Genomic DNA, 13,037 nt, shown 5'->3' with positions numbered 1-13,037 from the left:
AAATATCATTCATAAAGCTAAAAAAAGGCTACAAGATGATAACAGCCTTTATTTCAAAATAAGAAATTATAAACTTTTGTAATTGACTGTATACTTAAACAGCACATTAAACAGTTGTTGGCAATTTTTTTTTTTTAAAGCCAGCATGTTGCACAAAACAAATTCCTATAGGAAATAGATATAACCATATCAATCTGCATTAATTGGGGCATCAGCAATGGCTTTAATCTCTTTTTTACTCCTAACCAAACACCGTTTCTTGGTTTCTTGGTCAAGTTTAACCAAATCCTCGGCAATTGCCATGTACCCATGAAGAAGCTCCTCAGACTTGTCAAGTTGGCCAGCTCCTCTGCTCTCACCATCAGTGTTCTTCAATAAAACATCTAGAAATCCTTTCCGTCCTCGTTTGTTATCTGCATAGTGATTATGAAGCCTTTCTGCTTCCCGCAATCCTGAGAGAGTAGGCATAAATTTCACCAGAAAAATACTTTCATCAGGAGGATTCACACAAGAAACCCTGATCTTCCCTGTCTCAAAACTCATTTCTGCAGCCACACGAAAAAAATTTATGAAGTCAATAAAGTTATCAGAAAAACATAAAGAACATGCGAACACTTCCACAAATGACCTACATGGAATGAGGACCAAGTGGACCTAACTTGGGTACATAATTTCTCAATCATAGTTTTTACATGAAAATATATAGAATAACAGCAGAAAGAAAAGACAAAGTTGACTTTTCTTGGGAAGAAATGTAGAAGCAAAACATAAGTGAAAAATAACCAAAAACAGAAGAGTTTGCAGGTGGTAATATAAAAAAATTTTGAGAGCCCATAAACATTCATCAAATAATTTTCTTTACTGACAGCCCATAAACCTAAGAAAACTTCCAGATGAACATCAATCAAATGGTTAAAAAAAAAGTTCGATGTCAATAGTTTCCACAAGACAAACAAACCTTTGAGTATCTCCTCCATTCTTTTAATGGTTATAATCTTATTCTTGGCCCCAATAGAACTGTTATGAACAACGATGATTGGAGGCCAAAGGATAAGGTCCTCCTTCAATGCTTTAGCTTCAGTGGCAGGCCTTGTCTGGTATGCCCTTGAAGAATCAGGAGTCATGTGCCAATTCCAGCCCATAAGAAGACAAAGAGCTTTGTGCAAACCCAGATGTTCGGTTCTTAAGCCCACCTTGGGGAAGTAGTAAGAGTGGCTCACCAGGCCATGCACATGTGGAAAGTACTTTTTTTGGCTGAAAAATCACAAATGGGTCAGAAAAATGCTACTCTCCAGTTAGTATCAACAGGAATCACAATCAATAAGTACTTGAATCTAAAAGATCACTCTAAAGATAATGTCATGACTGCCATTCTCACCAGTTTTTTATGGAAGGTTCAAATGTACAATGAAAGATACAGACATAAGCTCAAAGCAGCACATATGAGATAGAAAACTCATGATATGCGCCAGGTATGCCACAAAAAAAATAAGGCATTTGGATTAGATAGAATAGGGCTGGCAAACCAAACACGAGAAGCTTTTAAATAGACAGGGAATAGCTAATAAGCAACTAGAACAATGAAGCACTTAAAAAAATGAGCAAACATACACATCATCAGCAAATAATAGGCCACAATGGAGGCATCTTAAAGAAAGAAAAAAAAAAAAATCAAACACGGAATTTGCCCATTAATAAATTGTCAAATATGCATAATCTCATTATCAGCAGAATTTCAATTAAACAAAAGCATTCTGCAAGTTACTACAGATTAGATAGAAATAACAATAGCTTAAAACTTAAAAAAATCAAGACTTTGCATTAATTACACAAACCTCAGCTCGTAATTAAAACTAACCTAAGTTCCAGTTTTTGTCATAAAAAAGTGAAAACTAAACATAGCCTTCAAATGGTGAAAGCAGCCCTCAGCCCAGAGACCTAGACTGAAGGTGGATGGGTCAATGCCATTGGGAATCTAACACAACAAAAGTGAATGAGAACAACAACTAAAGGACACAGAGATCAACTGTGGTAATGATAGCAATTTACCCCGACATTGAAATTCAAATACTTCTGCTACTTGTTTATGAAACTGGTGGTGCAATTTTGATAGTCAAATGAGTTCACTGGCTTCAAGAGAGGAACTAAAACATACTGAAAAAGAAGTGCATGGATGCTGGCCTTTGAAAGCGATGGTAGTTCTGCTTAGTGTTTCAGGTCATAAACTTAGTAGGCAGAAAAGGTGTTGACCCCCACCTTTCCTTATTATTCCAACAATTACTTTCAAACAGCAGCTGCCATAATAGAAAAGGAAAGAAATATGACAATTGTTTGCCACAACCAGAAGCACTTGCCAAAATATTTAAAGATTCCTCATTTGTATCCTGTGAACTTCCAATCTAACACCAACTTAATATATGCAAGCCTTCTTTCAGGTTCTCTATAAATGTCCTATAGTCCAAGACTGTCCGAGGACAACAAACTATTCTCTTGAAAACAGGTAGCCAAGAGCAATCTTTTCGAATTATCCTATGTATAGAACTAAATTCACGGTTAGCATGATCCTAATCAATTAAAAAAATAAAACCCTAACATGTTCACTTGATGCAGTAGAAAATTGTATCTTCCCTGATATATAAGCGTCACATAACTCATGAGGGGCCAGTTTTCCACTGCCAAGTACTTATCACAAATAAAGAAGACAGACCTGCGACACGCGCAACAAAGCAGGTTGCTGGCTTTTCCTGTCTCCTGATATCTTTCCCGATGTTGTGGGCTTTCATTCAACATCTTAGTATACCGAAGGAAGGCCTTATGAACTAGCTGTTTAAACTCCTCTGAACCTTCTGGTGGTTCAGTCTTCTTAAGCAGATTATTACCACTAGAAAAGTCTCTAGTTTGCACTTCACTGCCACCATTGCGATTTTCAATGCTTCTTTTTAAGAATTTCAATGGCCTCAATGACGAATGTCTTCTCTCTGAAGAAAATGATCCATTGAAATCTGAAGGGCCTGGTCGAAGCCGCCTCTTCAAGGTCTGACCACGGCCAACATCTATATGTCTAGTAGAATTACCAGAATACAAGCCATCATCAGGGGCAAGCATCTGATGTGAGGCCATTCTATGCTGAGAACGTCCCAAAGCAGATCTTTTAGAATGCCTCGTTCGTATTCTATCCTCATTCAACCATATGCCATCATCACCAACGGGTGGCTGAATCCTTTTAAAGGCATTTCGATTATCTACCATTCTTGTCAAATCACCTCGGATTATATCCTCCTCCATACTATAATATTGGTTTCTAATCATTCTTTCTGAAGATGGTTCATACACATCTAAATCATCCCTGTAATACTCCGTCGGTGGTGGGCTTATATCATGCTTATAAATACTCACATGATGGTCTAACAACATTGGACTCTTAACTCTTCCCCTATAATCGATAGGACCAGAATCTCTTCCAAAAGCATGGTTTTCTTCATAAAGTTCAGGCTCATGATCTCTTGATACTTTCATTCTGAAGTCATATTGCTTACTCTCAGAAGAATCCAAAAAGTCCTCACACGCCTCCCTATGGATCCTACATTCTGGAAGGACCTCTCGAGGCAACACACGCCGCTGGTCCCAAAGCCCAGTCTCATGTACAGTCTTCCAAGATGCATCTCCTGCCTCATTAACCGTGTCTTCAGCAGCATCCATAAACAATGAACTCAGTGGATCTTGATATTCACCAGAATATTCCAACGGTGCCTTTAGGCGCATGTTATCTGCAACCACATAGCCATGGTCATCCCTCTCTCGCTGGCCCATCTCACGATAAGCATATTCCCACGGCTCATCCCTTGCCAGTGGGCTAACTGGTGCTCGTCTCAGTGTATCAGCTGAACCAAAGACTTCTCGATGCAAAGGATTCTCCAATAGCTTACTGGAAGTTCCCCTACCAAACTCATCAGATGGCTGATGAAGGTGGTCATGATACATGTTCACATAGTCATTGTTGACAAAGCTGGCAGAAGAACCAGGAAAAGATGACATCCTATGTGAAGGAGGCACAAAGGGAAAAGACCTATCTCGAGAGTAGACCTTCTCCCTCTCTACCTCAACATGTGTATCACTCGGGTGGTTATGATACCGAATACCCTCATTGTCTCGGATTCCCCTGGTAAGAGTTCCAGTGCCGCCTCCATGATCTTCAGTGCTCTTCATAACAGTAGAATCCTTTGGATAGGTGCCATCAGAGGGGTGTCCGAGGAAGGGCCGCATAGGAACATTATCTGAAAACACTGATTTGTGAGATAGCATGTCCTGGATGTCCAGCCCAGATGACGAGTGAGGAGCAACAATGCCATGGTGATAAATCTCCGAATCATTAATGGGCCGTGGAAGCTTTGATTCAGACGGATGGTCAGGTAACATGTACTTGGGCGGGTATTGGTAGCCCTCTACCAGGTCCCCAAAGGCTGCCCCACGGCTGCGAGGGGGCGGCACTGTTGGAGAAGGACGGTGCACCCGCTGGAGTTGCTGTTTCTCCTGGTACTGGTGACGAAGAGCATGCTCTCTTCGGTCTATGGTTGTGTTCCCGCGGCTTGGAGAAAGTTGGGGCCGTGGAGGGCTGAGGCTGCGGCGCGAGCGACGTGGAACGGTGGCATGGCGCCAATCAGAGAGTCTCTCCTTGTTCTTGGTGCTGGCTGTCGGCCCTGTCGGGGTACTGGGGGGAGAAGCCCTAGCTCCTCTGCCCTCTCGTCCTCCGCCACGGGATCTTGTCGAACCCCGCATCTTCTCTTCTTCAAAAAGTTACAACTAAGAAACTAGAAGAACAGGAATCAGCGGAAAAGATCTCAACCCTCTCACGGAATCTCAAGAACCGCCTCCGATCATCAAAACCCTAGCAATTAGCCTCACATACATACCGATATCATTGCATACAAATCAAGACAAGAGAAACAGAAGAAGAAGAAGAAGTAGGAAACCCTAACCCTAAACGAACAATCAATGGGTACAACGTTGTTCAGTGGCAGACAGGGAGATGGAGATCAGATTCGGACCTTCGTCATCGAGGGAGGACGCCGATCAAGATTCGGAGAGGATGCTACCATCGATGCCGCCATGCGCGAGGGTATCCGAAGCCAAGGTTTCCTCGAATCGTGGAGATGTTAGGTTTCGCTTTTGACGCCGATGAACTTTGGGATCCCGTTCTATCCTGAACCAAAAATATATATATATATATATAATAATAATAATTTGTGTGGACAATCTTAACCGTTGATGATTCTCAAGCGTTGCGGAGATGTTTACCAGAATAACTTGGACAATATTAACTTTTATTAAAATATAATTAATATTCATATATTTAGTTAAAAATGTTATTAACTATTTTTTCTATTCTTAATTATTAGTAAAAATCAAAGGTTTTTCTAAACAGGCTTCCAGCACAATTCTATTTGGCCCAAATGGTCCAAACTTATGAGCAACGATTGAATTTTAAGGATAAACAGGAAAACCAGCTCTTTTTTTTAAAAAAAAATTATATATTATTTTTTTGTACTGTTACGTATTTCTTTCTTATAATCTTAAGAGATGACTTAATTGTATTTTAAATAATTTGTTGTTTTCATAATGAATGATGATTAGGTGGTTAATAATCCACTTTTCTTAAAAATATGATGATTTATTGGCATTATTATTAAACAGAAAACAATATATAAAAGAAAATTGGTTGATTCCATAGTAATTATCAGCAATAATGGGAATAGTACTGCCATCCAATATAAACATAATGAATTTAGGATTGAAGTAACAGCAAAGCGGATGTCCAATTAACACCATCACGAACGGTAGAATGCTGGGAATATGATTTTACAATTATGCTGATGAATGCTCATGACCATTGTCTGTCATGGTGACAGAATGTATATTCATGTCAATAAAAAACATCAAATATATCACTCTCAGACCTTCCCATTTATCTCTTTCAGTCTATATTTGATTAAAATTAAACTAAAACAGTAGATACCTTGTGTTGAGTATATGGCTTGAGTGGGGAACAACAAGGCAAGGCAAGGCAAGGCAAAGCAAAGCAAAAGCAAAGAGAAGAAACCAAAGCAAGCCATGTTGGAAAGCTAATCTGAAGTGATCAAAAGGTTGCTCTGACATGCCATCCTTGTACTTCTTTGTCTTTGTCTTTGTCTTCCTCAACTGAGTCCTCTTTCTGACTAGTGACTACAAGACTTGAACTCTAAGCACCCTCCCACTTCTTCATGGACAAGGGTATGCACATCTACTCCTTAGGACCTTCCAACAGAAAAAATAGGCCAAAAACAGATAGATCATCAATTTTTGTTTCCACTAGAATGGCAGTAATAAAATACATAACCAATAATAATAAAAAAAATATATATGATAAAGAACAATGTTACTTATGCACATGACTCTTCCATTGTGAGAAATATTTTAGTGTCCACCAACTTGGGAAATGACACAAGTTACCAACTCAGGAAAATACTCATCTCACCTAATGGAGAATCAATTTTATTTGATCCACTAGCTACGTATGCTTCATCAAAACCATGTTCCAGTAATCATGTTGTTAGATGTATATGTACCTACATACTGTCATACTCACACAGAAACACACACATACATGAGAACTTATACATATAGAGGTGTGTTTTTGTCATTTCACCAATCACCAGAAAGCCTTTTTCTTTTCATCAACAAGGGAACACCAACTTGTTTGACACCCTACGCATTAAGATAGAACTAGAAGAGAGCAGCTTTATATAAATAATAAGGTGAAGAGAGAAAAGAGAAGGTTGATAGGACAGTACTCCCTCAATTGAAATAGAAGGTAACAAGGTTTTGGAGAGGCAGAGATGCAGACACCGGCAATGGAGCAGCAGCACATTCAACGAGTGAAGAACTTGGGCCAGAGCTACAGAGAGAGCCCTGCGCAAGAAGACAGGGAGGATGAAGAAATGACAAGGTCTGCTCTTAGTGCATTCCGAGCAAAAGAAGAACAGATTGAAAGGAAGAAGATGGAGGTCAGAGACAAAGTCTTTGCTCACCTGGGCAGGGTGGAAGAGGAAACCAAGCGTTTGGCTGAGATTAAAGAGGTTGCTTGCATGTTCATTAAACTTTTATTTATTTATTTATTTATTTATTTATTGTTCCTGCAATGGATCAATATAAATCATACACATCAGAAGTTGCTAATTTTATATAATTGTAGGAGCTTGAAGCGATGGCAGATCCAACAAGGAAGGAAGTTGCAGCTATACGGAAGAGGATTGATGTAGTGAACCGTGAAATAAAGCCTCTTGGACAGAGCTGTCTGAAAAAGGTAGAGTAACTCATCTGTTATTTGGCTCAAGTGATTGATTGTTATTTTGTTATAGTCTGTCATTAATATAAAACATTTACAAGTATAAGCAAATATATTGCTGACAAAACTGAAGGAGAAGGAATATAAAGAAGCTCTCGAGGCATTCAATGAGAAGAATAAGGAGAAAGCTCAACTGATCAACAAACTAGTAGAGGTATCTCTCTGTTTGTTTTAATTTTTGCTCTAATGGTTCTTATTCTTTTAATTACAAGCATTGCAGTTTTCATTAAATTACTGATATGATACGCATGATTGATGGTTGAGCAGCTAGTAGGCGAAAGTGAAAGGTTGAGGATGAAAAAGCTGGAGGAGCTGAGCAAGACGATAGATTCCCTACACTGAAATTATTCATGTTCAAGACTATTATGATTCCTGTATTGGTTGTTCTTCATTTGTGTTTGAAATGCTTCTTCTGTTTCTGCGTGTCTGTGTGTGAATGTTAAAACTTATATGGTGAACAGTTGAAAAGGAAATGCTAGCTCTCTAGCCAGGCTTGGTGAGGCATAAGAAACCATCATTCTTTTTTTATATGGAACAAAATAATGTATGCTTTGAAGGAGTTGCAACAGGGGACCAAATGGTAATGTGTGCTTGGGTAGATTTCACGTCAAATCACAAACAGTGGTGACATGAGAACCACCACCACTCTGTACTTTGAAGCCAGTCCACCTGACTTCCTTAATTATATATAACACTGGGGTATATATTTATATTGCGGAGAAATGAAAGAACAGCTATGATTAACTAAAATCACAGTCTCTTAACAGGGAAGAGATGAATGGAAAGGAACCCCTCAACCAGTGGCTCCACCATGTCCAGTGCGCATGAGATAATGATGTTGCTGTCATCAAAAGGCCACCTAGAAAGCCATGCCATAGAATTTATGAGTGGTTCTGGTGTGCCATCTTAATTAGTCTCTCATATCATGGAGAGTAATAAATGTGCAATGGTTTCAGTTTCTTTTTGTCATTCCTTTTTCCTTTCATGTTTTCATGAAACGTTTTGTGATCTGGGAAGGGGAAGAAGAAGCCAAACCAAAGAAAGACAAGTGTTTGAATCATTGCCTGAAAGTGGTATTGGCACGAATTTATTTCACCTGCCTTTTTTTTTATCTATTATTCATTGTACATGATGCTGAAAAGCTGGCCAGCAGAATGAACCAGTGGGGAAGACATGATAGGGACCATACATACGATGCCTAATTATGTAGCGTCAAATCCGGATATTGAATTACATTACGTTGTATTTTTTTATTTTTTTCAAGTGGAGAGATTATATGGAGTATTATGCAACGGAGTCAATCATATTATAATCAAGTGAAATGAATGAATGAATGAAAACTTTATTTGAGTTTACCATACTTTTGAGCAGGGATGCATCGGAGCATTCGCCAAAGCGTAAAACTCCATAAAAAGTCCAAAAAAGCCACCAATTCTCGCAACTCTCGTTCCTTCCCTAGATAAAAAAAAACATTTGACTAATAAATAAACACACGATAAAAAAGAAAAGGCAGAAATATCGAACGGTTGAAATCGAATCAGAGAACACACGGATTCTGACATCTCAGAGATCAACACTTGGAGGTCAGGCCGGTTTCAATCTTGTCGGGTTCCACCGCTTTCTTCGCCACGCTGCTGCTGCTGCTGCTGCTGCCGCCGAGACGATAGTTTCAAAAGGCATGGCCCACCACGTCATCAGGTGGGATCCGACCTGGCTATCCGCTGCCCTCTTGCCTTGGAAACGGAAGAATGCATCGATCTTGAGGCAATTATCAGTGATTTATGCCCGTCCGTCCATTGTCCTTGTCTTTTGCTAGCGGATCTAGAGACGCAGCGGGTCGGATCAGCGCGTAAACCCGTTTGTGATTCGTTAATCCTCGTGTTCCCTTGCTTTTATATTCCAACGTTTTGGCTCGATTCTCTAAACTAGAGATTCAAAACACACACACACACACATCCACACTTCTTCTTCTCTTGTGGCTTTTTTTGTTTGTGGTTGGTCTTTTGGTTGGTTTTATGATGGCGCAAAGGCATCTTCGGCAGCTGTTGAGAGAGAAGCAGGAACCGTTCGTTCTCCAGAGCTTCATTGAAGAGCGGCGTGGCCAGCTCCGGCAGAGCTCAGTGCTGAACAAACAAGTTTTGTTCTCTAAAAATCCCACATTTTCTTCAAATCCATCACAAAGTCCCTCCTTTACACCAACTCATACAAAGAGATCTCCTGTTTTCGATTTAGACGTGAAGTGTCCGTCTTTTGGGTTAAAACCAGTGGCTTACTTGATACTTGATGCTGCTCTGAGAGTTGAGGAGAAGCAGAGCAAGAGCAGGCGTGGAAACTCCATTAAAGGTCTCAGCTTTGGGTTCTTTGGGTCAATTTTGAAGAGATTAGCGTTGCGGAAACGGGGACGTGAGATTGACGGGGAAGAGATGAAGGTATCGGTGAAGGATATATTAGGATGGGATTCCTCTTATCCGAGAATTCGCCGGAGAAAATTTCAAGTTGCTAACCGCCCAGGTTACTCTAGCTTTCGAGGCAAAGTTGATGAACTGGAGAAGAACGTGTTCAGAGCAATGACATCTAGTAATCTTCAAGGACGATGTTCGTTGGTCGACGTGAAGGACATGCTTTGCTTGACCAGTTCACCGGAGTGCTCTCCGGGAAGCCGGAAAACAGAGGTATGCCTCAGTGAATTATTCTTTTTTATTATTTACATTACCATTTGCAGTTTTTTTTTTTAAAAAAAAAATTATTTGAAAAAAAAAAAGTTGTAGAAATGTATGTACCTTTCAACATGTTTGGGATGTACCTGGAGGTTAAAAGTTTTCAAAAGTTAAAATGGTTAAAGATGACAGTATCTTACTTGAAGTTTCTGATGCATTTCCTGTTAGATTCTCTCTGTTTAGATTACATTAAACCTGGTATTTGACTTGATTAATCAATAGTAATACAAGATCCAAAGCAAACAACTTTATATACATATATATCTTCTTAATTACTAATCAAGTATTTAAGCATCCACTGTGACTTTTATCTGAATTCAAAGTCTTTTATGATTCTTATTCTTATTAAAGGTGTTTGGTGGCACGAGGCCAGAGAGGAAAGAGCAGAGTGAGGTGGAGCATGAGGAGAAAGAGCCACAGTTGAGCCCTGTCTCCGTGTTGGACCCCAGCTTTGCTGAGGAGGATGAAGAGGACCACAGCCCTGAGTGCTCTAATGCAGAAAGTACACAACCACCACTACCATCACTCTATCTTTCTTCTTTTTAATTCCACACTCACACTCGTGTCACTGTCCTGATTACACACTGTGTGTGCCTTCAGCTATTCCTGTTATTTTGAATTCAAATACACGCATCTTATTATTGTCTCTTGTTGCTCTTCATATAGGTACGAGACAGGCTGGCAGGCTTGAAAGGTTGGCTGCCAGTTTACTTCCCATAGAGCTGGACCAGCTTTTGGCATTGGAACAAGATGATGAGATTGAGGATATGAAGCTCATTGCAGACATAACTGATGAAGAGAGACAGTTTCTGTTATTGAAATCCTGCAAATTGGATGAAAGAGGATTGTTGGAGAGAGTGTGTAAGAGATTTGAGGCATGGAAGGAAGCTGGGCATTGCACTATTGACATGATGGTGGAGTTGGATTTTGGACTTGATAGTGCAATGTGGAAGAGGTGTGAGGAACAGATGCCTGAGATTGCAACTGGGATTGAGATTTCTATTTTTGACTTGTTAGTCTATGAGCTCTTTGACGAACTTGTTTTCTGATTTAATTTTATGTACATTTATCATTTATGCGCCACGTTTAGCTGTTTTTTTTTTCCTTGTAGTGAAGGATGGTGAGGACACCTTGTTTTCTCATCTCTTATGATATCTTTATTGTATTTCTTTTTTATCTGACTTTGTATTTGAATTTTTAAGTCTTAATAATAATAATAGTAATAATAATAATTAGTATTATTATTATTATAATAAATAGTAATATCATCATCACTACAACTCATACAAGAAAGAAGTAAAGGTTGGACGTCTATTTTATTGTTGTGAGGAGAAAAAGCAACAGTTCCTAGGTTATCCTTCGGAAGAGGAGCTACTATTATGGGTGTTAACTACCTCCACTCGTAATGGACTATAAAGCTATTTTCCAATTTCAGTATTGGAATTTCCCTTGTTTTTTTTTTCAAAACAGTGGTTTTATACTTATGTGTTGTTTTCCTAATTTTTAATAAATCAATAATTTATCCATATATATCAATAATTTTTAAGAAAGGTTATAATCTAAATGCAACAAACACCTGCGTTCTCTGCCACAAAGGTTTTGAAATGGTGGAACATTTATTTTTGGGTTGATAATTTTCGGAGTGAATTTGGTCTTTCTTACAAATTATACTCCAAGTTCTTTCCCATCCTCAATTTCCAATATTTGGACCTACGGGATTCCACTTCTAAATTCTAATCTTCAGAACCTTTGGGATCTCAGTTCCTGAGCAATTATTTGAAATATTTAGCTAGAACGGAATAACCACATATTTTCCTTAAAATTTCTACCCCCTCATTCTGTATTATCTAATACAATTAATATGCTCGATTCATGGCTTTCTGCAGATTCGGGGGCTCATCAACAAGCTAATCTAGAAGCCTCTCTGAGGATCAAGCGCTCTCTCAACTTCATAAGTGCAAGAGTTGCAGAGCATTCCAGCAATATAGCGCATGCCTCAGATTGGGAGTAGTCTTCTGTTTGCTACAATTTGGGCAGGCCTATGACTCTTTTTGGAAGTCTTAGTCGGCCCAGTCTCTTCTACCTATATGTTTTGTCTCTTCTTTTCTTTTTTTTTCCTCACCCATGGCGATGACCTTAGTCTGTTTTCTTTTTCTGTATTGTTGTTTTATTTTCCTTATGTTCGTTTTGTTCTCATGTTATTTATTCAATAAAGTTATAGCATATATATATATATATATATATCAATGCCACTGAATTTGTGCACAATCAGCAAATCATCCTCATCTAGTTGCTTTTCTTCCCATCAAATGTGCTCATACTTAAGTATAAATCTTCTTTAGTTATTTTTATTTTTTTGGATAAAGTGGATAAATCTCAAATTTATTAGAAAAAAGAGAGGAGCAAAGAGAACAAAGTACAGAAGCAAGATAAACCAAACTGATCAAACAATATTTGAGATTATATCAAAATAGAAAAGTTCTTTATGAAGGTTTGTTTTGTTGTCTTTATTTTATTTTTTTAGTTATACTGATTTTTTTTTCATTAAACAAGTGATTTATTTATTTTACTTTAAAAGAAAAAAAAAATCAAAAGCCCTATGCGTGTCTTCACAGCAAATTTTTTTTTACAACAATTGATAATTTTTTTTATTTACAACAATTGACAAAAGCATATATATATATATATTTGATTAAAAAGTGGATAAACCACTGATTTATTAAAAGAGGAGAAATAGTACAAAGAAAATAAGACCCTCACCAGAAGTGAGGGGGTACAAGTGCAAGAAAGAAAAAGGGAAAAAGAAAAGAGTGCGAGAAAAAGGATCTAATCGAGTGAAGGCACCATCCGCGCCTCGGGCCCCGACTAGAAGAACAGTGGGTCGACTAATCCTCGGGGGCGTTGCGATCCGGGATCGCTCGCAGAGGTGGAGGCCCTAG

The 13,037-nt window shown here is 38.7% G+C and overlaps 3 protein-coding genes across 3 annotated transcripts; 2 read left to right on the top strand and 1 right to left on the bottom strand.

Annotated features, from left to right (window-relative positions):
- Positions 1–36: 36 nt before the first annotated feature.
- LOC120270623 lies at positions 37–5,194 on the bottom strand. The gene is made up of 3 exons (XM_039277675.1): positions 2,708–5,194; positions 959–1,254; positions 37–545 (listed from the first exon to the last, which is right to left on the bottom strand). The coding sequence occupies exons 1-3, from the start codon at positions 4,774–4,776 to the stop codon at positions 190–192; spliced, it is 2,721 nt and encodes a 906-aa protein (XP_039133609.1). The 5' UTR covers positions 4,777–5,194; the 3' UTR covers positions 37–189.
- Positions 5,195–6,715: 1,521 nt separating this feature from the next.
- Positions 6,716–7,800, top strand: LOC120270073. The gene is made up of 4 exons (XM_039277071.1): positions 6,716–7,112; positions 7,229–7,339; positions 7,455–7,535; positions 7,649–7,800. The coding sequence occupies exons 1-4, from the start codon at positions 6,873–6,875 to the stop codon at positions 7,721–7,723; spliced, it is 507 nt and encodes a 168-aa protein (XP_039133005.1). The 5' UTR covers positions 6,716–6,872; the 3' UTR covers positions 7,724–7,800.
- A 1,200-nt stretch (positions 7,801–9,000) lies between these two features.
- LOC120270170 lies at positions 9,001–11,272 on the top strand. Its single transcript, XM_039277197.1, has 3 exons — positions 9,001–10,053; positions 10,450–10,600; positions 10,765–11,272. Exons 1-3 carry the CDS (start codon positions 9,397–9,399, stop codon positions 11,145–11,147), a joined length of 1,191 nt encoding a protein of 396 aa, XP_039133131.1. The 5' UTR covers positions 9,001–9,396; the 3' UTR covers positions 11,148–11,272.
- Positions 11,273–13,037: the final 1,765 nt, after the last annotated feature.

The sequence above is a fragment of the Dioscorea cayenensis genome, chromosome 10 (assembly GCF_009730915.1).
Source record: "Dioscorea cayenensis subsp. rotundata cultivar TDr96_F1 chromosome 10, TDr96_F1_v2_PseudoChromosome.rev07_lg8_w22 25.fasta, whole genome shotgun sequence".
In the NCBI taxonomy this organism is placed as follows: Eukaryota; Viridiplantae; Streptophyta; class Magnoliopsida; order Dioscoreales; family Dioscoreaceae; genus Dioscorea; species Dioscorea cayenensis.
This window is presented reverse-complemented; position numbering and strand designations above follow the sequence as displayed.